The 26,951-nt window shown below is 45.3% G+C and overlaps 3 protein-coding genes across 8 annotated transcripts in view; 2 read left to right on the top strand and 1 right to left on the bottom strand.

The window, feature by feature from the left end:
• PSTK (phosphoseryl-tRNA kinase) overlaps positions 1–269 on the top strand; it is a 109,688-nt gene extending 109,419 nt beyond the window's left edge. For all 3 annotated transcript variants that reach the window (XM_063962135.1, XM_063962134.1, XM_063962136.1), the window contains exon 6: positions 2–269. In XM_063962135.1, coding sequence (XP_063818205.1) covers positions 2–252 — 251 coding nt within the window. In that variant the 3' untranslated portion in view covers positions 253–269. The remainder of the gene's footprint in view (position 1) is intronic.
• Positions 270–8,667: 8,398 nt separating this feature from the next.
• IKZF5 (IKAROS family zinc finger 5) lies at positions 8,668–25,535 on the bottom strand. Of its 4 annotated transcripts, none has more exons than XM_063962130.1 (4): positions 25,346–25,535; positions 14,207–14,374; positions 12,918–13,157; positions 8,668–10,488 (listed from the first exon to the last, which is right to left on the bottom strand). In XM_063962130.1, the coding sequence occupies exons 2-4, from the start codon at positions 14,337–14,339 to the stop codon at positions 9,542–9,544; spliced, it is 1,320 nt and encodes a 439-aa protein (XP_063818200.1). In that variant the 5' UTR covers positions 14,340–14,374; positions 25,346–25,535; the 3' UTR covers positions 8,668–9,541. The 4 variants fall into 4 exon arrangements, with proteins under 4 accessions (XP_063818200.1, XP_063818201.1, XP_063818199.1 ...); XM_063962131.1 differs by having other exon boundaries at positions 12,918–13,100; positions 25,265–25,535; XM_063962129.1 differs by having other exon boundaries at positions 25,265–25,535.
• Positions 25,536–25,723: 188 nt separating this feature from the next.
• Positions 25,724–26,951, top strand: part of ACADSB (acyl-CoA dehydrogenase short/branched chain) — a 41,047-nt gene continuing 39,819 nt past the window's right edge. The window contains exons 1-2 of the mRNA XM_063962133.1: positions 25,724–25,901; positions 26,447–26,609. Coding sequence (XP_063818203.1) covers positions 25,860–25,901; positions 26,447–26,609 — 205 coding nt within the window. The 5' untranslated portion in view covers positions 25,724–25,859. The remainder of the gene's footprint in view (positions 25,902–26,446; positions 26,610–26,951) is intronic.

Genomic DNA, 26,951 nt, shown 5'->3' on the forward strand with positions numbered 1-26,951 from the left:
GGCTCTGTTTCTGCACAGAATATTAAACAGTTGGCTAAGGAGCTCCAGCATGCAAAGTCTAGATCCCTGGATCATTTAAGGCAAAGTTTGACCGGGAAGACTATCCAATCTCTGAGGACAGATGATATATTTGATGTACAGTCCTTTTTTAAGGCAGAAAAAGACCACATATTGGAGCGATATTTGCATACGGACGAGGTGCAGTATTGTCAATCACAGGAGTATTGTCTGACAAATCCTGCTACCTCATAGTAAAGATTTATACAGTCTCTTGTTAATTGGTGTATATTACACATTTGACTTGCACTAGCGTAATGACGCTAAGCCCAAAGCAAACATTGATCCACTATGAAAACGCTACTTCTCCCCTTCACATGTTCAGTATGTAGGTCATTCATGGCAGAACTTCGTGTTTACCTACATCAGACTGCGCACGTATCTTTAATTTACTTAAGATGTGTCTGTGTGTTAAAACAGAAAGGGATTATTGTTATTTCTCTGACGTCCTAAGTGGATGCTGGGACTCAGTAAGGACCATGGGGAATAGCGGCTCCGCAGGAGACTGGGCACAACTATAAAGAAAGCTTTAGACTACTGGTGTGCACTGGCTCCTCCCACTATGACCCTCCTCCAGACTTCAGTTAGAATCTTGTGCCCGGCTGAGCTGGATGCACACTAGGGGCTCTCCTGAGCTCCTAGAAAGAAAGTATATTTAGGTTTTTTATTTTACAGTGAGATCTGCTGGCAACAGACTCACTGCAGCGAGGGACTAAGGGGAGAAGAAGCGAACCTACCTAACTGGTGGTAGTTTGGGCTACTTAGGCTACTGGACACCATTAGCTCCAGAGGGATCGACCGCAGGACCCGACCTTGGTGTTCGTTCCCGGAGCCGCGCCGCCGGCCCCCTTACAGAGCCAGAAGCAAGAAGTGTTCCGGAAAATCGGCGGCAGAAGACTTCAGTCTTCAACAAGGTAGCGCACAGCACTGCAGCTGTGCGCCATTGCTCCTCATGCACACCTCACACTCCGGTCACTGATGGGTGCAGGGCGCTGGGGGGGGGGGCACCCTGAGGGCAATATAAGACACCTTGGCTGGCAAATCTACACCATATATAGTCAGGAAGGCTATATAGGTATAAAAATACCCCTGCCAGAATTCCAGAAAAAGCAGGAGAAGTCCGCCGGAAAAGGGGCGGGCCATCTCCCTCAGCACACTGGCGCCATTTTTCCCTCATAGCTCCGCTGGAAGGACGCTCCCTGGCTCTCCCCTGCAGTTGTCAAGCTACACAAGGATAAAAAAGAGAGGGGGGGGCACTAAATTTAGGCGCAGTATATATAAAATAAGCAGCTATAAGGGAAAACACTCATTTATAGTGGGATCCCTGTGTTATATAGCGCTCTGGTGTGTGCTGGCATACTCTCTCTCTGTCTCCCCAAAGGGCTTTGTGGGGTCCTGTCCTCTGTCAGAGCATTCCCTGTGTGTATGCGGTGTGTCGGTACGGCTGTGTCAACATGTTTGATGAGGAGGCTTATGTGGAGGCGGAGCAGATGCCTATAAATGTGATGTCACCCCCTGCGGGGTCGACACCTGAGTGGATAGTGCTGTGGAAGGAATTACGCGACAGTGTCGACTCCTTGCATAAAAGGTTTGACAACATACCAAATGTGGGACAGCCGGCTTCTCAGCCTGTGCCTGCCCAGGCGTCTCAAAAGCCATCAGGGGCTCTAAAACGCCCGCTACCTCAGATGGCAGACACAGATGTCGACACGGATACTGACTCCAGTGTCGACGACGATGAGACTAATGTAACTTCCAGTAGGGCCACACGTTACATGATTGAGGCAATGAAAAATGTGTTGCACATTTCTGATGTTACCCCCGGTACCACAAAAAAGGGTATTATGTTTGGAGAGAAAAAACTACCAGTAGCTTTTCCTTCATCTGAGGAGTTAAATGAAGTGTGTGAAGAAGCGTGGGCTTCCCCTGATAAGAAACTGGTAATTTCTAAGAGGTTTCTAATGGCGTACCCTTTCCCACCAGAGGATAGGGCACGTTGGGAAACATCCCCTAGGGTGGATAAAGCGCTCACACGCTTGTCAAAGAAGGTGGCACTACCGTCTCCGGATACGGCCGCCCTGAAGGAATCTGCTGATAGAAAGCAGGAGGCTATCCTGAAGTCTATATATACACACACAGGTGTTATACTGAGACCAGCTATTGCTTCAGCATGGATGTGCAGTGCTGCAGCTGCATGGTCAGATTCCCTGTCGGAAAATATTGATACCCTGGACAGGGACACTATATTGCTAACCGTAGAGCATATTAAAGACGCACTTTTATACATGAGGGATGCACAGAAGGATATGTGCCGGCTGGCATCTAAAATTAGTGCAATGTCCATTTCTGCCAGGAGAGGGTTATGGACTCGGCAGTGGACAGGAGATACAGATTCCAAAAGGCACATGGAAGTTCTGCCTTATAAGGGTGAGGAGTTGTTCGGGGATGGTCTCTCGGACCTCGTTTCCACAGCAACAGCTGGGAAGTCTAAATTTTTACCCCATGTTCCCTCACAGCCAAAGAAAGCACCGTATTATCAGGTACAGTCCTTTCGGCCCAATAGGGGCAAGCGGGTTAGGGGCGCGTCCTTTCTGCCCAGAGGTAGAGGTAGGGGGAAAAAGCTGCAGCATACAGCCAGTTCCCAGGAGCAAAAGTCCTCCCCCGCTTCCTCTAAGTCCACAGCATGACGCTGGGGCTCCACAGGCGGAGCCAGGTACGGTGGGGGCCCGTCTCAAATATTTCAGCAATCAGTGGGCTCGCGCACGGGTGGATCCCTGGATCTTTCAAGTAGTATCTCAGGGGTACAAGCTGGAATTCGAGACGTCTCCCCCCCCGCCGTTTCCTCAAATCTGCCTTACCAACCACTCCCTCAGGCAGGGAGGCAGTGTTACAGGCAATTCACAAGCTGTATTCACAACAGGTGATAGTAAAGGTGCCCCTACTTCAACAAGGACGGGGTTACTATTCCACAATGTTTGTGGTACCGAAACCGGACGGTTCGGTGAGACCCATTTTAAATTTGAAATCCTTGAACACATATATAAAAAAATTCAAGTTCAAGATGGAATCGTTCAGGGCGGTTATTGCAAGCCTGGACGAGGGGGATTACATGGTATCACTGGACATCAAGGATGCTTACCTGCATGTCCCCATTTACCATCCTCACCAGGAGTACCTCAGATTTGTGGTACAGGATTGTCATTACCAATTCCAGACGTTGCCGTTCGGTCTATCCACGGCTCCGAGGGTCTTTACCAAGGTAATGGCAGAAATGATGATACTCCTTCGAAAGAAGGGAGTTTTAATTATCCCGTACTTGGACGATCTCCTGATAAAGGCGAGGTCCAGGGAGCAGTTGTTGGTCGGGGTAGCACTATCTCGGGAGGTGCTACAACAGCACGGCTGGATTCTAAATATTCCAAAGTCACAGCTGGTCCCTACGACACGTCTACTGTTCCTGGGGATGGTTCTGGACACAGAACAGAAAAAAGTGTTTCTCCCGGAGTAGAAGGCCAAGGAGCTGTCATCTCTAGTCAGAGGCCTCCTAAAACCAAAACAGGTGTCGGTGCATCACTGCACTCGGATCCTGGGAAAGATGGTAGCTTCCTACGAAGCAATTCCATTCGGCAGGTTCCATGCAAGAACCTTTCAGTGGGACCTGTTGGACAAGTGGTCCGGATCGCATCTTCAGATGCATCGGCTGATAACCCTGTCTCCAAGGACAAGGGTGTCTCTGCTGTGGTGGCTGCAGAGTGCTCATCTTCAAGAGGGCCGCAGATTCGGCATACAGGACTGGGTCCTGGTGACCACTGATGCGAGCCTTCGAGGCTGGGGGGCAGTCACACAGGGAAGAAACTTCCAAGGACTATGGTCAAGTCAGGAGACTTCCCTGCACATAAATATTCTGGAACTAAGGGCCATTTACAATGCCCTAAGTCAGGCAAAACTCCTGCTTCAAAACCAGCCGGTACTGATCCAGTCAGACAACATCACGGCGGTCGCCCATGTAAACCGACAGGGCGGCATGAGAAGCAGGACGGCGATGGCAGAAGCCACAAGGATTCTCCGATGGGCGGAAAATCACGTGTTAGCACTGTCAGCAGTGTTCATTCCGGGAGTGGACAACTGGGAAGCAGACTTCCTCAGCAGGCACGACCTCCACCCGAGAGAGTGGGGACTTCATCCAGAAGTCTTCCAAATGATTGTAAACCGTTGGGAAAGGCCACAGGTGGACATGATGGCGTCCCGCCTAAACAAAAAGCTAGAAAAGTATTGCGCCAGGTCAAGAGACCCGCAGGCGATAGCTGTGGACGCTCTAGTGACACCGTGGGTGTACCGGTCGGTTTATGTGTTCCCTCCTCTTCCTCTCATACCAAAGGTACTGAGGATAATAAGGAGAAGAGGAGTAAGAACTATACTCATTGTTACGGATTGGCCAAGAAGAGCTTGGTACCCGGAACTTCAAGAAATGATCTTAGAGGACCCATGGCCTCTGCCGCTCAGACAGGACCTGCTGCAGCAGGGGCCCTGTCTGTTCCAAGACTTACCGCGGCTGCGTTTGACGGCATGGCGGTTGAACACCGGATCCTGAAGGAAAAGGGCATTCCGGAGGAAGTCATTCCTACGCTGATTAAAGCTAGGAAAGAAGTAACGGCAAACCATTATCACCGCATATGGCGTAAATATGTTGCGTGGTGCGAGGCCAGGAAGGCCCCAACGGAAGAATTTCAGCTGGGCCGTTTCCTGCACTTTCTACAGTCAGGGGTGACTATGGGCCTAAAATTGGGTTCCATTAAGGTCCAGATTTCGGCTCTATCGATTTTCTTCCAGAGAGAACTGGCTTCACTGCCTGAAGTTCAAACTTTTGTTAAGGGAGTGCTGCATATTCAGCCCCCTTTTGTGCCTCCAGTGGCACCTTGGGATCTCAACGTGGTGTTGGATTTCCTAAAGTCACATTGGTTTGAGCCACTTAAAACCGTGGAATTAAAATATCTCACGTGGAAAGTGGTCATGCTGTTGGCCTTGGCTTCGGCCAGGCGTGTATCAGAATTGGCGGCTTTGTCATGTAAAAGCCCTTATCTGATTTTCCATATGGATAGGGCAGAATTGAGGACTCGTCCCCAGTTTCTTCCTAAAGTGGTATCAGCTTATCATCTGAACCAACCTATCGTGGTGCCTGCGGCTACTAAAGACTTGGAGGCTTCCAAGTTGTTGTACGTAGTCAGGGCCCTGAAAATTTATGTTTCCAGGACAGCTGGAGTCAGAAAGACTGACTCGCTATTTATCCTGTATGTACCCAACAAGTTGGGTGCACCTGCTTCAAAGCAGACTATTGCTCGCTGGATCTGTAGTACGATTCAGCTTGCACATTCTGCGGCTGGACTGACGCATCCTAAATCAGTGAAAGCCCATTCCACGAGGAAGGTGGGCTCTTCTTGGGCGGCTGCCCGAGGGGTCTCGGCTCTACAACTTTGCCGAGCAGCTACTTGGTCGGGGTCAAACACATTTGCTAAATTCTACAAGTTTGACACCCTGGCTGAGGAGGACCTAGAGTTTGCCCATTCGGTGCTGCAGAGTCATCCGCACTCTCCCGCCCGTTTGGGAGCTTTGGTATAATCCCCATGGTCCTTACGGAGTCCCAGCATCCACTTAGGACGTCAGAGAAAATAAGAATTTACTCACCGGTAATTCTATTTCTCGTAGTCCGTAGTGGATGCTGGGCGCCCATCCCAAGTGCGGGGAGGCTCAGTTGTTATCATACTGTTAACTGGGTATTGTATCACGAGTTATACGGTGCGATTGGTGTGGCTGGTATGAGTCTTACCCGGGATTCAAAATCCTTCCGTATTGTGTCAGCTCTTCCGGGCACAGTATCCTAACTGAAGTCTGGAGGAGGGTCATAGTGGGAGGAGCCAGTGCACACCAGTAGTCTAAAGCTTTCTTTATAGTTGTGCCCAGTCTCCTGCGGAGCCGCTATTCCCCATGGTCCTTACGGAGTCCCAGCATCCACTACGGACTACGAGAAATAGAATTACCGGTGAGTAAATTCTTATTTTATATTAGGAATGGCCACCAACTATGCTATGGGTGACCATCGATGGTAATCCATTTTATTACAGTGAATGACCCGCGGACCAATCACAGCCAGGGGGCGGGGCTTTGCAGGTGCCAGGGGCAGATCTAAATCAGTGTCCCGCCACCTTGCAAAAAAAACATTAGTTTATGCTAAACCATCTGGTTCTCTCCCATCAATGGCAAAACCATTTGATATCGGCCTTAAACCATCGATTATGCATCACTGATGGTTGAGGGCCATCCCTAATTTATATTGCCTGTCCCTAAACCACAGTGGGCCTGACTCAGACATGTCTGCAGTCCCAAGACAGTCGCTATTGACTGATGTTTTGGGACTACACCTACATGGGAGCTGTAGTGCCCATGTATCATGATGAGGCTCCGGTCGCTGCAGCTTGATTGACAGGTTATAGGTGTTTGGTTGCGGCTATGGGGAGGGTAGCCAAAAATGTAAGCGTGTCGAAGCCAGTGGCTGTGTCTTCGCATGCATCTTCACTGAATTCGTCAGTATCGTTGTGTCAGCCATTTTGAGCAACTTTAGGCTTGCGCAGAGGACTGATGGTCAAGATGTTGATCCAATGCAGCGTCCCCTGGACCAGGCAGCAGATCAGAGAAACCGGCAGTGGGCGTTTCTCTACACAAGAAGCCTCTTGTGGCATTTGCATATTTGGGTCCACATCTGAATCAGGGCCAGTTGAAGGAGCCATCTCTGTTATTGCACTACTAAAATGTTGCCATTTCTTCTTTACAGTTTGCTTACTGGGGTCACTGGGAGGAAATGGCAGCAAGGGTGGGAAGAATAAGATTAAGGCTTGCCTGCAGTGCTCAAGGGGACAAGTGCGCCCTGTGGGCAAGCCCAAAATGGTGGCTGGTAGTCAAAGTAGACCAGATGGGGGACTGGCTTGAATATCTCTCAAATATCCTAGCTTTAACTGTGCAGGGTGTATTAGGTCCTACGTATGTGTTATGTGTCCGCGTGCCTAAGGAGTGCAGGATCAGTGGGGTCCTGCACAAGTAAGTGGGTCTGGCCCAATGGGATTCTGGCAGCACACCTGGGACCCTGGATCTGGAGCTACCCAGTAGTACTGCTTCTACCACCCTTTTTTTACTACTGGAAAATGCAACTTTATTGACAAAAGTTGTTAACAGTTACACTGTTTAACACTTGATACAGGGAATAGGGAAGGCGTAATCTCTCCTGCCCCTAGTGAGGTGACTGCAGCCTCAGTAAGTGGTCCTGATTCACCTTCTGGATGATCACATGTAGTCTACATTCCTGCAAACTACTGCCCTGACTCAGTCTCCCCATTGTGTCCTTCAGTAGAGTGATACCTGCCGCACATCCAGCAATTTTGTCTACTGAAACACTGTGTCACTAAATTACAAAGAGGGTATGTTCTAATGCAGTATTTCTCATCTCCAGTCCTCATATACCCCCAACAGGTCACGTTTTCAGGGTTTGTCTGTGGAAACGGCAAAATAGATACTCACATGTGCATGGTTAAAGAAATCCAGCAAACATGCTCTAATAGATTGAATGAGCAGTCATTTCTTTGTTTGCCAAGCAGGCTGGAAAATAGGATCTGTACTGTCTCACCCGCCACCACCTGCATAGTTCTGCTTGTGTGTGCCCAGGACAGGAATACTGATGCAAATAGATAAATGCCCACTGCATAAATCCTCATCACAAGTATCTGCAGCTCTCATTAATACATGGCACTGGGGCAGATTTATTAAACCTGGAGAAGTGATAAAGAAGTTTTAAGTGGAAGGTGATAACGAACCAACCAATCGGCTCCCAACTGTCATTTTTCATGTAATCACCTTCCACTTATCACTTCTCCAGGCTTAATACATCTGCCCCACTGTCTGTTTTCATATACAGCAAATTATGCTATATGGCAGGCTCCTGGGAAGATACACCATTTGTATTTCCCCCTTTAAGGATTATGGCATCTATTCACAAAGAAGTGAAAAGTGTGGAGAAGTTGCCCATGGCAACCAATCAGCATTCAAGTAACATTTAATATTTGCATACTGTACAATTGTACTGAGCAGCTGATTGGTTGCCATGGGCAACTTCTCCACTTTTCACTGCTTCATGAATAGACCCCTCTGTATCTTGGGGAATGTCTCTTATGTGCCTAAAGCTATCTACAATATTCTCTCATACAACATCAAGCGTTCCTTCTTAAAAACCCTAAGAAACCTAAACTTGTACTAGTCTGTAATTTTACATTTGTGTTTTAGGCATCTGGTTACTCATAAAAACAATTATGAAAGATCAATGACTCTTAATGTAGCTTCTGTAAAAGACAACAGTTACTGTGGATGGTTTCAGCTTGATAAGCATATACATTGTGTAAACTGTACCAGATCTGAAACAAAAGCAAGTGTAAAGGTTGAAGTATCTCCCGATTGGCGCTTAGCTCCTGTAGCTCAGGTTTTCATAGTCACTAGCGGTTGTTGCAGATTCGTAGGTTACCACAAGACGCTGCTACCTTCTTGCTATTAAAGAAGACTTTTAAACAAGACTTTCATTTCCTGTTTATTTTAAAGGTTAAAATCCATCCTGAAAGATGCAAGTATCAATCCATGATATGTGAGCAGAAGTTGAGGACACTGGGGAAGAGGGGGGACAATACGCACTTATTAAACAAGATGGTTTACAAAGAAGTCTGAATCTTTGGAGAAACACTAAACACCCAGTGAATAGATCTATACAGACATTTTACAACCGGTGAGGACAAATTAATTTATATCTATATATAATAACATACAAACACTTGTTTCTGATGGAAACCATCATAGGTAGACTTAAGTTAGTTCAACTCCCTCTAATTCATGGAAAGAGGCCACTATATAGTTAAATGTGTTCTCCCAATTTTGCACAAGTAAAATGAGCACACAGCATTACTGAAGGGGATTACAACATTCATGAATACTTCCAACTGTCACTTTTTTTTTTTTTTACCTCCTTTAGGTACAATAATGATGGCGTTACTCACAATTGAAATGAATTATTGTATGGCAGGTCCCCCAATGCTCTCTACCTTGAGGCACATCGGGACAGAAGACGTTTGGTAAGACAGCTAAACATTAGGTGCCTTATCCACAAATATCACACTCTTCCAAGATTAAAAGTCCGTCTTATAGGTATTTGGCCTCCCAGAAGCAATCTACACCCATGACCTTCCCAACCACTCCTTCAGTCCCTTCCCTCAATACTGATAAGAAAGCCAACTTGCGCTTCCCATCTTCAAGTCAGCTCAAGGGATCAAATGAGACACATACATATTTACATCTTATATATATATATTCCTCAAATGACAGGCACTCTATAGACAGACCGTCTCCCGAGGAGTGATCTAAAACAAAAAGGGGGGAGGGGTAAAAAGGCCACTCGAAGTCAGTGTTGGCTGTGCTGACCTCGAGCAAAATGGCAAGCAAAGTCATACTTGTTTTTGCATTTGCAACCGCAGATGTTGCATTGGAAAGGATTTTCGAAACCATGGCAACCCATGTGGATTGTGTACAGTATGTTGTCTGCAAAGTACATGTCACAGTGCTGGCAGTGATGCAGAAGTTGAGGGTCCTGCACTGGTAGAGTCGGGGCTGGCGTGCTGGGTTGACTGTTGCTAATGCTGGGCGTGCTGGTTCGTCCGCTGCGCTCACTGCTGGGCCCGGCCATAGGGCTACAGTTCCTGTGATTGTGAGCTGGACGGACCTCCGGGCTGGCTGGGGAGGAGCTCTGGGGAACACTGGTGGAGACGGCAGAGGCACAGGCTGGTGCCGGAGGCTGTTGGATCATGAAGGGTTTCTCATCAGGGCAAGGTCCTGTGTCTGGGGAGGCAGGGTTATGGGTGTCTGGCGGAAGGCTGGATAGTTGACCTGCCAGTGTGGATAACTGGTTTAAGGGATTGTCCACCATGAGCTCTTGGCGGTCCCTTGACAATACTCCTGCTGCATGTGATACCTTGTGTAGATTTTCATAGGCCTCACTTTGGATGTTGGGTATCTCATGAGAGAAGTCACTTAGATAGTCTGCCTTATGCACCACCATGGATGGCGGGCTGAGGTTAATGAGAGTTCGGCGGCTGTAGCCCAAGCTGCTGACTTTCTTCTGAAGGACACCCCACATTTTTTTGTTGCCAAGGGATGGGCGTGTTCCTTTGATAGGCAGCATCTTGTGTTTGCGGCGGCGGTGATGGGACAGGTTGCTGCGGTCGCTGCAGCGGAAGGAACAAAGCTCACACTTGTAAGGCTTCTCCCCAGTGTGGGATCGCATGTGAGCCTCTAAGTGTCGCTCGTAGGCTGAGGCAAAGGGACACAGGTGGCAGCGGTGTGGCTTCTCACCTGAACAAGATATAAACCACAAAATTACACATTGTCCGTGCTCTGAGTCTATGCTGTGTGCATGCATTGTAGTGGGCAACACATTTCCCTACTCAGCAAAGCACTTGAATACGATATTCTGAAAACCAAAAACATATTTCCCTATGCTCACACAGGTATACACCCAGATATTTCTGCATCACAAGCAGACTAGCTGTGCTACTGTAAGAACACAATTCGGTACATATACTTTTACAATGGACACTCAAAATGACACACAAACATTCAAGCCAAACACACTGAGCGTAAAACTAATAAATTAATACATTAATTATGTTGTTTTTCCATGATTTTGTCATGCAAAAACTTCCTAATTGATAGTTTCTCGTAACTGGCTATTTTTGGAAAGATTTGAGGCATTAATGTGTTCTCCACATTGGGTATGACACCTGCTAAGGACAACTTGAGATTACCCTGAGATTTGTATCACTGACCGCTCGCTGAAACCTTTTGCGTAGTGTGAATATTTATTTCTTCTTTGGTTGCCTGATTCAGATGTAAGTAAACCCGATACTTTATGTACATGTCCGATGGTGGGGCGCCTCCGAATGTCAGGACCCGTTATGCGCAAGTGTACCCCCCCCCCCCCCCCCCCCACACACCTTTTCTGGGATTGCCAAGGACAGGGTCTGCGTTTTTGGACACGATTTCATGGCCCCTTTTGAGCAGTTCTGGCGGTCATTCTGAGTAAGCTTCAGCTTGCACTGATGACCGATGGTTGCGTTGCTTGTCTACAGACGCTGTACTTTGAGCGCAGATGCTCCTACAGATTCTGCCTGCTGCATTAACATTTCTACACATCACAATTTCTGTGCAATACCCTAGCTCTTGGAATTGGGCCCTAAGACCTCTGGCTTCAGGGGTGAGAGGTTAAAAAAGGTTCTACAGGCTAGTAAAACTAAGAATATGGGGGGAAGGACCTAGGTCGCGGGTGGTGGGCCCATATATTTTTGGCCCAAACTTATGCTAAGCAACCTCAATTTTTCCATATGTTAGATAGAATTTATTATTATTCAGATTAGCAGTCCTTAGTACTATACAGCGTGCATCTGTTTGTTTGTTTTGTCTGTGTAGAACTACTATCAGCATGATAGCACCTCTTATTACTTTTAGAATTAGGGTGTGTAGTCCAAGGTCCCCCTCCCATATATTCTAGTTTGTGTACACTTGAAGGCAGGGGCAGATTTAGGGCTCATTATTTTGCTACCTATGTAACAGCTTTTAACATTCTAATTATTACTTCTCACCTATGTAACAACCTTAACACATAACTTATGCTTCTTACTTATGTAACACCTTAACATCTCACTAGTTTGATGCCTTGGGGTTGTTGACCGGGGGGGGTTCTGTGCCCTGGACTTTAAACTTAGTGTTATGGACCCACCAGATGAGGTCACCTGGTCGCAGTTGGTGAGCCCCTATAGTTTTAGCCAAACATTATGCTGTGCACCTCAATTTTGCCCTATGTTAGATTGCAGAGTTTAGATAATTATTCTGATTATCAGTACTTAGTACTATAGAGTGTGCACCTGTATTTTCTCTTTTTCCTAGTAAAAGCTTAGAAATGGCTACCTAGTGTGGGGCATGACTCAGCTCTTAACGGGTTCTCATCTGACCAGAGCAGAGGTAGGCAACATCTGGCACTCCAGCTGCTGTGGAACTACACATCCCAGCATGCCTTGCCACTGTTTTAATATGCCTTAACAGCTACACAGTGGCAGGGCATGCCGGGATATGTAGTTGCACAGCAATTTGAGTGCTGGAGTTCCCCTGAACTAGAGGAACACTTCTACACAGGCAATGCGAACATAAAATACACAAATTTGGTGCTTCGTTCTCCGTAACAGCAGGAAGTCCAAGGAAAGGGTCACTAAGAGTTTGTCAATCAGAGGTTTGGCATACACAGAAGTGGCACCAATAAAAGCAGGGTTTGTGGGCTGGAGGAGGTTACCAATGTTGTGGGGTTCCACTAAACCACAAGGCCAACGCAAGCCAAACAAAAAAGAACTGTGTGTCAGGAAAGAATCCTGATGTTTCTTAAGTGGAAGCAATTTGGTCCTTCTTTTGGTTTGTCAAACAAATCTAGGATTCAATGCTGCTGTATGAGGTAAGGTAGCAACCACTTTCCTTTTCCCTGTTGCCGCTGAAACATGCTGCTCATTCAGACTGAAAGATACGGTCTGATGCAAAAAGTGTAGGAGGACAAACTCAAATGTAATTGGGAAATAACCTGGTTATAGTTCAAGATATTATTATGTATCCAGAATTGTTTCCATAAGTAGCTCATGTATTCTGGCTTCAGCATGCAAGATGGGGCCAAGATGAGCAAGACTGTCATGCACACGCACAAAGCTACATCCTCCCCCATGCATACACAGACAGGGTCCTACCTGTGTGTATGCGAATGTGTTCTATGAGGCGAGCGGTGCCTTTGCTGGCATAGTTACAGTAACGACATTTTAGTTTCCCATCGTATGTCCTCTCAAAGCCATCCACCAGCATCCCCGCACTCTCATCCAGGGACACCTCCACAGACGGGTGGTCCAGCCCATTCTGATCACTGTCTGTCCCAGCTGCCGGTAGAGCAAGGCACGGAGAGTTAGCGGTGAGCACATCGTGGTTTTGTGGCCCTGATTCATAGAAAGTGAGTCAATGAATAGCACCCCTCTGCCACGGGGAAATTGTCAGCACAGAGATACACAGTATTCAGGATACAAATGTTGTGGTCATATGAGAAATGATTAGTAATCCTATCATGGAATGATGTCTGATGAAGTAAAAGGCATAGGCAGCACAGAGACTGAAACCTAGTCTGACTCTGGCAGCTGGACACTGGAGGCCGCTGAAGTACTGGGGGTAAATATCTCATCACGGTTCCATCTTAAAGAACCAGTAAAACTATCTATGTGCATGGTATTGGGGAAAAGCCTTGGTGAGGTAAAACTGTCACCCCCACAGCAATAACCCATCTTCTTGCTGGATAGCAGAGCATGCGCTACCAAACTGGAGGCCGGATTCCAGTCGAGAGAAATAGCAGGGATCAGGGCTGCTACATTGAAGGACTACTCTCACAAATACTTGGCATGTGGCAGCCTTTAATCACTGCAAGATCCTGTCTGAGGAGTCCTGCACTACAGCATTGGGATTGCCATTGCCACCTATTGGTATTCTGGGGGAGATCAAGGCCTGGAGAAAGAGAAAATACCAACCAATCGGATCCTGGCATTTTTTGAACACAGCCTTTAAAATGACAGAAGCTGATTGGTTAGCACTTTATCTCTCAACAAGCTTTGGTAAATTCTGCTTGAGCAGTAATCATTCCAACCAGGTGAGCCTATCCCTTGTTGCTGTGGGATTACCCCTTCAGACTTCCCACTGAAGCCCTGCACAGCAAGAAGCGAGGAATAGGGGTATATTTATGGTGATGGGGTATAGGAGGCTGAATTAGTTTGGCGTGTTTATCTCTTCTTCTAATAGAATTCTTTATCATGCAGAATTTAACATGCAGCCTTTGTCTACAAATACTGAACGTGTAGTAGATGCTTGGAACAGGCTCCCAGCACAAGAGGCCTCTATCACAAGAATAATCACTGGAATTGGATGTGAAGTATGATTGATATACCTAGCCTTAGTAACTACATTGCATTGTGCTGTGAGCTGATAGCCATGTACCATTTACCTCCTTGTAAGGTGTCTGCCTCCTTGTCACCACTCACAGATCCAGAAATCATGTTGACGTGATGCGTCTGCTGTGTCAGATATTCCTGGAAATCTTTTACAAAGTCCAGCGGCTCTGGCTTTTTCTCACCCATATTCAGTTCTTGTCTGTTCCTGCACTGCCCCCTGCCTGATGGAGAGAGGAAGTATTATTGTACACAGTCATAGGAAGTAACACATACACACATATAATGCTGCACCAATCACTGCAGAGTAGGAAAGTAAGGACTAACTGCAACTATAGGTCAAAGACGTGGATTATTTATTTTATTTATTAACAGTTTCTTATGTAGCGCAGCATATTCCGTTGTGCTTTACAATTAGAACAACAGTAATAGAACAAAACTGGGTAAAAACCAGACAGACATAGAGGTAGGAAGGCCCTGCTCGCAAGCTTACAATCTATAGGGAAATAGGCATAGATACACAAGGATAGATGCTACCTATTGCATAATGGTCCACCAGATTGCTAGGTTCTTAATGGGTTGTATGATATGATCACCCAGCAATTTTGGCAAAGTGTCAGGAGGGTGTGAGAGTAACGAAAGACAAAATCTGTGATGTTATGTATACTGTACAGAGAGGATGTAATTAGATAGGGAAGCACTGAAGGTTATGTGGGTGGGTCTGGAATTTGATAGGCTTCTCTGAAGAGGTGAGTTTTCAGGGAACGTTTAAAGGTTTGGAGACTAGAGGCGAGTCTTACTGTGCGTGGGAGGGCATTCCACAGAGTGGGTGAAGCTCGGATAAAGTCCTGTAATTTTGAGTGTGAACAATGCGTGTGGATGAGAGACGTAGATCTTGTGCAGAGTGAAGAGGTCGGGTAGGGAGATATTTTGAGATGAGTGGAGAGATGTATGTTGGTGCAGTTTGGTTAATAGCCTTATATGTCAGTAAAAGTATTTTATATTTAATATGATAGAATACTGGTAACCAATGGAGGGACTGATAGAGCGGATCTGCAGACGATGAACGTCTAGCGAGGAAGATTAGCCTCAAAGCTGCATTGGATTGTAGTGGTGAGAGCCTATGTTTGGGAAGACCGGTCAGGAGACTATTACAATAATCAATGCGGGAGATAATGAGAGCATGGATTAGAGTTTTTGCTGTGTCTTGTGTAAGATATGGTCGTATTTTGGATATGTTTCTTAGATGTATGTAACATGATCTTGAGACAGATTGAATGTGGGGAACAAAGGACAGTTCAGAGTCAAGAATGACACCTAGGCAGCGAGCTTGTGGGGTAGGGATGATTGCCGAGTTCTCAACAGTGATAGAGATATCAGGGTGGTACCTACTATTGGCCGGTGGAAATATAATTAATTCTGTTTTTGAAATATTAAGTTTGAGGTGGCAAGATGTCATCCAAGATGAAATGGCAGAAAGGCATTCAGTGACATGGCCCAGTAGAGATGGTGACAAATTTGGGGAGGATAGGTAGATTTGAGTATCATCCGCATACAGATGGTACTGAAATCCAAAAGAGTTTATTAGTTTGCCAAGAGATGTGGTATAGATAGAGAAAAGCAGAGGCCCTAAGACTGGGACAGATGTATTAACCTAGAGAAGGCATAAGGAAGTGATAAACCAGTGATATGTGCAAGGTGATAAAGGCACCAGCCAATCAGATCCAATATGTAAATTAACAGTTAGGATCTGATTGGCTGGTGCCTTTATCACCTTGCACATATCATTGGTTTATCACTTCCTTATGCCTTCTCCAGGTTAATACATCTGCCCCACTGAGCCTTGCGGTACTCCAACTGAAAGAGGTAGCGAAGAGGAGGTGGAATCAGAGAAGCGAACACAAAAGGAGCGATTAGATAAGTAGGATGAGAACCAGGAAAGGGCTGTGTCCTGAATACCTAGGGATTGTAGTATTTGTATGAGAAGAGAGTGGTCAACATTACGCCTCCATTTGTTATGCCAGTACAGGCAAGTCCAACTGCTCTACTACTCCTCTGCCCTTGCAGTCAGTGCAGGGTAACTGGCAGCACCCATGTGCCAGAATATGTACAGTGGTCCTGATTCATGTTTGGAAGTAAAGTAAAAAAAAAGCAACTGTGTGTGTGGAGCAAACCATGTTGCCAAGCAGGGGCAGCAAATACATTTATATTATTTCTGTGCAGGATAAATACTGGCTGCTTTTGCATGTAGCCCACAAATGTTAGACAGCGTTATTTTTACACTGCAAATTAAATTTCAGTTTGAACACACCTCACCCAAATCTAACTCTCTCTGCACGTTACACCTGCCCCACCTGCAGTGCAGCATGGTTTTGCCGATAGTTGCCGACATCCTGAGAGAGCGGCCAGGTCGGCTCAGCAGGGGGTGAGGCGGCGTTATGATGTGTTGAGGGGGCATGGCTATGATGATGCAATTCAGCGAGAATCGGGTTATCGACTGCCTGGACCACCCACTTTACTCACTGCGCCAGTAGAGCTTACAATCTATGGGGGTCAGTTTGGTTAGGAGCAGTTGCCGTTGCAATAGAGTAGAAATACCGGTGACTGCAGCAGGCCGCAAATCCCTTACGGCCTAATCTCGCCACGGATTTGTGAGGTTTTATACACAGCCGTATGGGGCTGTAAACAAAAACTAATGAGTCTGGTGGTACTGTAGGTGCAAAATATAGCTGAACATAATCCGTGGGGGGACCTAGTCGCGCCTAATTGAACTGACCCCTGTATTTCCTATCAGACCGAGGCACACACATACACATTAGGGTTCATTTTGTCAGAAGCCAATCAGCCTACCAGTATGAACTGGATAATGGGAGAGAACTGGGAGTAAACCCACGCAAACACAGGGGAGACATACAAACTCCACACATGGATTTGCTCGGAGTTGAACCTAAGACCTCAGCAAGACAGTAATGCTAACCACTACCCCAACCATGCGTTCCATGGATAAGTTAAGCAAACTAGAACAGTGAAACCATAGAACTGATTTGGACGTAAAGGCTGATGAAGAGTTTGTCTTCCTTGTGGCTTCTGTAAGCACAGGAGAGGCTGTGAGGAACGATGCAATGTCTGAGGACGCACAGCTCCCACACAAGCACTGCAGTGTGCCTATCCATTTACAAGGACACAGAGTGCAGTATACTCTGCACACTGATAGCCCTATGCTAGGTTTACACAACACGCCAGTGTCTGTGTGTCCATACAGCGAGGCTTCAGGCTCAAAATTCCTAGCCCATCATCCCACAACGCTGGAAAGCCTTGCCATGCGTTACTATGTGTTTTAGTTACAGAGGAGACGTTGATATAAGAACAGTCTGTAGAGGTGGGCAATGGCTCCTCACGTATACTTCAGACATTTCAAGGAACACTGTCCCAAACGTTTTGATGCCCTGTACCTTTAATTCTGCAATAATGTCTCTTAATTACTTTTATGTTTATATTTTCTAACATTAATTATTTCCTCTAATGTTTTGTTGATTTAGATTATCTGTCAGTGCAGGTCTTTCACAGCCAACAGGTTTTACTGTATTTGGGGAAATATTTCTCTCTATTCACCCATTGTGCAGAAGTGATAAAAAGCACACTTTGATTGGGTATCCGTTCACATTGTCGACCATGTTATGGTCGACAGTCATTAGGTCGACCACTATTGGTCGACATTGACAAATGGTCGACACATGAAAATGGTCGACATGAAAGGTCGACACATGAAAAGGTCGACATGAGTTTTTTAACTTTTTTTTCTTTTGGGGAACTTTTCCATACTTTACGATCCAAGTGGACTACGATTGGAACGGTAATCTGTGCCGAGCGAAGCGAAGGCACCATGCCCGAAGCATGGCGAGCGAAGCGGTGCACTAATTGGGGTTCCCAGTCACTTTACGCAAAAAACGACACAAAAAAGTTTAAAAAACTCATGTCGACCTTTTCATGTGTCGACCTTTCATGTGTCGATCATTTTCATGTGTCGACCATGTGTCCATGTCCACCATGTCAATGTCGACCAATAGTGGTCGACCTAATGACTGTCGACCATTCATACCGGAACCCTTTGATTGTATTTGCCAATACATACGTACAGTGCCATAAACAAAGAAATCAATTCAAGACAGGGTGAGGATTTGGAAGGGGGTGCGTGCTGGCCACTTAATGAAATAAATGCATTTATTCAGCAGTATTACATATGGAAAGGGATAGTGATAATGATGGTGATAACTCCACGCGAAGCAGCCAAGGCCATAGTTTGCCACTGAATCTTTGCAGCCATAGAAACCATAGCTGTACATTTTCTTATCTCTGCTACCAGGGCTATAGACGGAAAATAGTTGGGATCCCGGCTGCCTGAATAAGGGTTGGGCTGTGGGCAGGGGAGGTTAGGGTTAGCTGCCTCCTGCGTCCCTGCCGGGATTTCAAGTAGTCAGGATGCCGCTGTCAGTATTCTGATCGCCGCCATCCTGACTGCCGGTATCCCAAACCCAACCCAAGAGACAAGGGCCGATTCAAATGTTTTTTTTTTTTTCCAGCCGCCACTAGAGGGAGCCAAATGGCAGCAATTCAATTGTCCTGCAGCCGCGGAGGATACATTTTCTCGCAGATTCCTGAGGTGTGAGAAAAAAATGTGTCCAAACCCGGCACTCTGGGCGTCCAAAGCAGGAGTTTAGACGGGTTTAGCCTTTGTACGCGGCTAAACCCTGTTTGTTTGGGCGCCCAAACAACAAATGAATAGTGACAATTGTTTGGGCGTCTAAACAGTTCCGTTTAGACAGGATTCTTAGATGCCCAAAACAACTGAATTCCTCCCACTGAACAGTAAAAAAAACATCAGGGCACATGGGGAAAAATAATAACTGCAACAGTAACACTCTAAAACCACAGACAATACATAAATACTATACTCTGCTAGATCTGTTTTACACAGTTCTGAGATTAGTATAGTGATAATCCGTATGCCACTACGAATACTTCTGTAACAGCATCTTGGGGAACAGGGGGTCAGGGAAAGAAAAAATGTATAAAGGTAAAAAAAAAAAAAATCAGGGTTGAAAAAAGTTTATAAACGAGAATAAACCGTTTGGTTTTTTTTAAACCAGCTTTTTTTGTTTAAACCATTTTTTTACATGAAAGTTTTAATGGAAAAAAATAGAATCCTGCTTATTATATTAATACAGGTTGAGTATCCCATATCCAAATAGCCGAAATACGGAATATTCCGAAATACGGACTTTTCTGAGTGAGAGTGAGATAGTGAAATCTTTGTTTTCTGATGGCTCAATGTTCACAAACTTTGTTTAAGACACAAAGTTATTAAACATATTGTATTAAATGACCTTCAGGCTGTGTGCATAAGGTGTACATGAAACATAAATGAATTGTGTGAATGTAGACACACTTTGTTTAATGCACAAAGTTATTAAAAATATTGGGTAAAATTACCTTCAGGCTGTGTGTATAAGGTGTATATGAAACATAAATGCATTCTGTGCTTAGACTTGGGTCCCATCGCCATGATATCTCATTATGGTATGCAATTATTCCAAAATACGGAAAAATCCGATATCCAAAATACCTCTGGTCCCAAGCATTTTGGATAAGGGATACTCAACCTGTACTGCAAAACATTGCTATGTATTAGAATCCTTGATCAAACATGTTTTAATGCTTTCTAACATTAACAATCCAAAGTTATTGGCCTTTGATATGATTTATTTTACATCTGTCAATTAAACTATTTTTTTTTACTGCCGATTATTCCTATTACATCTGAATATGTCCCAACACCAGAGTCCTCCTCTCTTAGTTGTTTGACAATAAAGCTTAATATATGTAGATGGATTAAACATATTAAAACATAAAAAGTGCACTCAGATATAGATTAAATTAAAAATAAGAACAAGTTAATGTTAAGCATTAGTCCTACTTATTACTTATAATGAAATAAAAATTAATACAAAGTGGAAAGTGCTAAAGCACCTTTTAGAGAAACACACACAAAAGGTTATGTATTACCACTGGGCATGCTACCGGCATTTAAAGTTTTGAATAAAAACACTATTTTTTTAGTATATCAGGCTTTATTTGTAAGAAGTCACGGCGTCTTGCCTGTAGTCACAGCATAATAAGTGTGTATGTGTGATAAAGAGGGGGGGGGGGGGGGGTTGTTAGTTTGGTTTAAACCAGCCAACCCTGTAAAAATATAATTGTGAAATTTTACAAGCAGCTAAAAAAAGGAGAAACTACAGTATACTAAAAAGATATTCACATGAGGATTTACTATTAAACCACAGGGGTCCGATACCTAGGTCCCCTGTCTTTCTGGTTCTAACATCCTAAGGGTGTGTACACACAGTGAGATATTTCCTTTCAATTTTGACTATATAGTCAAAATCGCAAGAAAAGTTAGTGCAGATCGCAAAGTGAAAGTCACCTTGCGAATCCGTTGCGCGGTCCCGCCAGGTCGGCATCGCAAGAAAAGATAGACTGTGCAGGCAAGTCAATCCTTGCTAGATCGGTGTACTATCTAGTTCATCTCACATGTCAATTACATCTCACATCAGCCAAAATCGTAAGCACACATAGTCCATATCTCAAGAAAAGTTATGCGCCCTACACACTGGGCGATCACGCTGCAAGATATGAACGATCTCGTTCATTAATGAATGAGATAACGTTCATATCTGTCAGTGTGGAGGCACCAGCGATGAACGATGCGTGGCCCCGCGCTCGTTCATCGCTGGTGCCCCGTCGGCTGTGCATGCAGGCCAATATGGACGAGATCGTCCATATTTGCCTGCACTTCTACGGTGACGGGGGGGGGGGAGTGAAGAAACTTCACTCCCACCTTCACTGCCCCCCCGCCGCCGGGTCGCCCGTCTGCCGTATCGGCGATCGGGCAGCTCGGCGGCATATCACCGTGTCTGTAGGGCCCATTAGTCAAAATCGGTGGTGCTGGGCTCCGGGGAGTTCAAGTTCACCGTGTGTACACATCCTAACTTTGCTAAGTACACAATACTGGTAAAACTGCTATTAAATTATCACTTGTAAGCAGCCGTCAACATAAAACTCATTGTACCATACATATTTGCCTTTTTACACGTGTTTAATTTGCATTGCACAGCCGAACATTCTTCTGAACGCCTTTTGTTTAATTTCAGTGCATCTGACATGTGAACGCTTCGAAAGCTTGCATTCACCCCAAATAGACAAGCAATGTAAACACAATGAGATGCAGATCGGAGACATTTCCCATGAGTACTGCCACATATGTTTACGGCTTGAAAAAACGAGTTCACATTTAGTCACAGATGCTATTTAAGAAACACAGTGTCACTGAATGCACAGACAAATACAACAAAGCAAGTTTACATGTGTATTTATATGCGTTACAAATGCACAGCCAATGTCAGGGTGTGTCTAGCCTAACAGGTGACACTTCTGTAATTGGAAACGCTGATTGGTGCAGGAAAGGGTGCCACATGTAAAATACTCCTATGGATGGACATCTCTGTTAAGACATTTTATAAATACACTGCTGAGATTTGGATTCTTGTGGGTTAACGAATTTACGGTCTTTAAGAACAGGTAAGCTTTGTAGCACACTTAAGGCTGTAGTTACTGATCATTGTTCTACAACTTGTAGTGTGTACTACATAAATACAGTGCAGCAGTACTTCTAATACACCACACCTTATTATTCCCTGCCGGTCACTGCCCATTTTCAGTATTACCCCCATGCTGTGATTCCTTGTTATGGGGTCCAGCCCAGCGGCACTGAATTCAAAATAAAGGTTTTTAGTCTCTGCAAAAAAGTGCATTAATATATTACAGGCCAAATGAACCTGGTTGACATAATTTAGGACAGTGGCGCACCCAGGGGGGGTTTCCGAGCACCCAGAAACCCCCCTCCACCAATTTTTTTTTTATTTTTTTAAATTGCTGCATGAGTATTATTAATGGCTGTCTAGCGTCCTCTGCAGCCTGCTGTCTTCCTGGTGGCACTTGTAAGTGCTTAATAAAAGTTTACTTTATTTAAATTATAGTACATACAGTATATATCCATGTGCATGCATATATATATATATATATATATATACACACACACACACACACACGTATATACATACATATAAACACACACACACATATGATATATATATATATATATATATACACATGTGTATATATACATGTACTGTGTATGTGTGTATATATATATATATATATATATATATATATATGCATGATTAATATGCTATATATATATATATATATATATATATATATAGGTGTATATACGGTATATATATATATATATATGTGTAGATATGTGTGTATGTATATATACACAGACACACTATTTTTACGGACCCAGCATATACTGGGTCACCTCAGTCTCCACCCCCGTGATTGGCTCCACCCAGTTCTGTAAACCCGCCCCCATGCAAATCCTGCGTTTGCCACTGTAGGAGAATGGGATATTGATGAGATGTCTGGGGGATAATTAACTCTTGCATGCCAGTGTCCGAGGGGGAGATTTATCAATCCCTTGGAGAGAGAGATAAAGTACCAACCAATCAGCTCCTACATTTTTCAAACACAGCCTGTAAAATGGCAGTTAGAAGCCGATTGGCTGGTACTTTTTCTCTCTCCAAAGTTTGATACATCTCCTCTCTGAATTCCCTACAGTCCTGCTAGTTGAGAGGTGGTGTTTTCCATGCATCACTTATCTTGGGCGGACTCAGAATAAGGCCCAATCTCTCTACTGAGTATACAGAGATATGGCCTGAGTCTTAAGGCCCATACACACTGGCTGATATATCGCGGGTCTGTCGGCCAGTGTGTACTGGTGATATGTCTGTGAACTCAGTCGTTCACAGACATATCGCGTTGGCCCTGCAGCACAGCCGACGGCCAATATATCTACCGATATATTGGCGCATCGCTGTGTGTATACGGGCGACCAGCCGACCGCAGGGACACATGCTGCGGCAGCCGGCGGTGATTGACAGCTGAACTGGGCTGGCGTGTGTACACGCCCGCCCAGTTCATGACGTCAGTCCCCGACGGATCAGGCAATGTGTTTGCACAGCACACTGCCTGATCCGTCCATAGATATATCTGCAGATCAATTGATCTGCAGATATATCTATCAGTGTGTAAACAAGTCATTACTTTATATTATTATTATCCTTTATTTATATAACGCCAGAAGGGATCCGCAGTGCCCATTACAGAGTACATAAAGAATACAGCAAAACAAGAAAACAGCACTTACACTTCAAGACAATATAGGACATGTATGGAAAACCAGGGGTTAGGTGCCATGAAAGGGATAGTGTAAGTAAGAAAAGGAAAATCACATGAGGGGAGAAGGCCCTGCTCTTGCGAGCTTACAATCTAAAAGGTGCAGGGCTAACAGACCGGGGTGACACACAAGGGGTAGACAGTGAGCGCAGAGGGTTAGGAGGAGAGTTGGCTGGGTTTGGTGAAGAAGTGACTCTTGACAGCCTGTTTGAAGTTTTGTAGAGAGGTGGAGAATTCTAGAGACAGGGAGCAGCACGTGTAAAATCCTGTAGGTAGAGGTGGGAGGAGGTAATCAGTTGGCAGGAGAGGCAGCGTGCATTAGCACTCACTAACGTGAGTGTCCGTACAGCTTCATGGGTATAGGCACGCAACCTAGTGTTTCTGCGTCGACAGCCATCATTAATATAGGCACTAACACCAGCCAAATGCTGGGTGCAAAAGATTCATCAGTCTCAGAATAGCATGGAAGCCTGGCTACACACCCACAAACGGATGCTTTGTGTGCACTTGCAAGGTAGCCACACAGTTAAACCCTAGAAATGCTCATATTACACAAAGAGAGAACGTGCTGCGCGGAAGCTCTAGTATGGTGGGCATGCATGATGTGCAGTTTGCCAACAACCACTAGATGCGTCCACATCTGTACTCGCATCAAGTACAGGCCCATAATCAGCCAACCATCAAACCAAGCGTGTCAATGAGTTATAATTGCTCACAGCACCCACAATAGATCAGTGACAACAATCTGAGTGATGACAATGTGTAAAGTCTGTAACTTGCAACTATGTAGTTGAATCAGGTCACCAAATGTAACCACCGTGGGTAACGCAGAATGGCAGGCGGTGGTTTCCATGCTGTAAGTGGCAGGAAGCGATCAACATGTACCTGGAGAGAGTATTATTGCTGGTATGCAGCATATGACCTCCATACTATTATTACATGTTCCTAGTGATGTGAGCAAACACATGGAGATTAGAGAAAATACAGTACATATATGATATGTACACATATACATGGGGATTACACACAGTACAGATTAGACATGAGGACATAGAGATAGCTGTTCAGATATGACATGAGTATTATAGTCAGTACAGTAAGCTCTCACGAGCAGGGTCCTCAACCCTCATGTGTTTATCCTTCGCTTACTAAAACCGTCTTCAACGGCACCAAGTCTTGGTTGTCTACCACCATGATACTTAGTTCAGTGTTTTTTTGCTAATTTAGCAATGTTTATTTACCCTGTACTTGTCCTATATTGTCTTCAACTGTAAGTCGCAGTTTTCCTGTTTTGAGTAATTGTTTATGTACTCTGTAGTTGGCACCGTATAAATAAAAGATTATAATAATAATAATAAATGCATACATGCATGTAAATTAATAATGTACACATAAGACACAAGCATATCTGGAGGTTACACAATACAGTTATGACACACACATATATATATATATACACACACACACACACACACACACACACCAACCTACATACAAGGAGATTACAGATATGACACATGCAAGCTTGGACATTCCATACAGTTCAGATAACATACATGGAGACTGCACAATATATACATATGACACACACAGATTACAGATATGACACATACAGTATATGGAGACTGCATACAGTACAGATAAGATACATGCAGACTACAGAAGTACAGCCATGACACATAGAAACGCGTGGACTGCAGCCAGTATAAGTAAAACGCATGCATGGAGATTACACACAGTGCATATATGTCACATACATGTATAGTGTATTGTTATGATTAAGGGTTGTCTGCCGTGACGTCACGCAGGCCCCGCCCCCTCCGGATACTCGCTCTCACCGTTACCGGGAGCTCCTTAGGGCCGGGAACATCATGCCGCCTCCAGCCTACCGAGGGGTGCCAGGGTTAGCGCCACTGCCCGTCCTCCTCACCGATGCTGCTGCCCACTGTTGTTGGGGCCCAGGCACAACACGGCGCGCAGGCGCACAACACGCCCCGCCCCCCATGGCCACGTGTGTGCCCGTCGACGCGTTCATTGGACGCGCTGCATGCTGGGACTTGTAGTCCCAGCGGCGGTCACTGACACTCGCTCGGCGATCAATGTATACGGACCGTTATAGCGGTAAGGCAACGGCCGCTCCGTGTCCTGAGAGCGTATAGTGTACACACACACTGACAGGACACGGCGGTATGAGCAGCCCCAGAGAGAAGCTTGGGCCGCAATCTCGCGAGAACACTCGTCCCGGCAGCCACGACTTTTGCCGTCCTGGAGGCGGACCGCCTGAGATCTCGCGAGAGCTGACTGCTGGTAGTGCTGAGGCGCTCTAAGGTGACACTCACAGAGACTGAGACCATGGCTGCTGCTGGTGTCCTGTGTCGCAGAGGGGCAGCCCAGGTGAGGGAGATACACTGTCATTGTATTCAATTCTGTGTAATGCTGCCCCCAGCATCAGCTCCTATGGAGAGGGGGCAGCTGTCACACCAGTAATCTATTGCACAGTGGGCAACTTGTATTCCTATATGAGGCATCTATTGGGGGGGATATAGGGCAAGGCATACATTATTACAGTCAGATGGTCAGCAACGGGACCACTTACAGGTGCACAGGTAGTAGGAGGCGTAAATATATATATATATATATATATATATATATATGTGTGTTCTCTTACATTTTATCTTTGAAGTGTTACTGTCTGCATGGACTGTTCTATTTATTATTTTGTTTATTAAGTAGTTTTTACCCGTTGACACAGAGCACTGTAGCACAATCACAAATCGCTTCTTCTGCTTAATTTGACCTTAAAAGGCCGGGGACTCTCCTGTTTCTGTATATGCACAGTTGGAAAGTTTCCCATGTTTGGCCAATGTTTCGTAAAACACAGGCCATTCACGCTGATGCGGGGCAAAGTTCACCTTTTATATTTTTCCCCTTTGCTTTAGATACTGGGCAGGGGGCTGCCGTGCTGCTTGGCGCCATCCCACAATCTGCATTACCGATTGAAATCTTCTAAAGCGGATACCTTGGCTCCAGCACCCAATGACAGCACCACCTACCCTCCCTTGGAGACGTTCACAGAAGAAGAGGCCATGATGAGAGACATGGGTAATTAGAGACCGACCAGGTCCAAAAGTGCCCCTTTTTAAAGAAGCGCACCAGATCTCCGGGATAGATCTGGTGCTCCCACCTGTAGATGTGGTGTTAAAGTAGCGTTGTCATGGTCTAATTGTCACACGTGATTATGGTATAATGGGCCAGATGTACTAAGCCTTGAAAAGTGATAAATATCACGGTGATAAAGTACCAGCCAATCGACTCCTAACTGTCATTTTTCAAACACAGCCAGTGACATGGTAGTTAGGAGCTGATTGGCTGGTAGTTTATCACTGTGAAATTTATCACTTTTCAGGCTTAGTACATCTCCCCCTATGTGTCTTTAACTGAAAC

Source organism: Pseudophryne corroboree, chromosome 3 (genome assembly GCF_028390025.1).
Source record: "Pseudophryne corroboree isolate aPseCor3 chromosome 3, aPseCor3.hap2, whole genome shotgun sequence".
Classification (NCBI taxonomy): domain Eukaryota; kingdom Metazoa; phylum Chordata; class Amphibia; order Anura; family Myobatrachidae; genus Pseudophryne; species Pseudophryne corroboree.

Bases quoted from the DNA above. Each gene is read 5' to 3' on its own strand.
- IKZF5 (XM_063962130.1), bottom strand. From the start codon at position 14,339: ATGGGTGAGAAAAAGCCAGAGCCGCTGGACTTTGTAAAAGATTTCCAG. The intron at 13,158-14,206 runs GTAAATGGTACA...TCTATGAATCAG, and splicing joins GGCAGACACCTTACAAGGAG to GGCCACAAAACCACGATGTG. The intron at 10,489-12,917 runs GTAGGACCCTGT...TATCTTGTTCAG, and splicing joins ACACATTCGCATACACACAG to GTGAGAAGCCACACCGCTGC.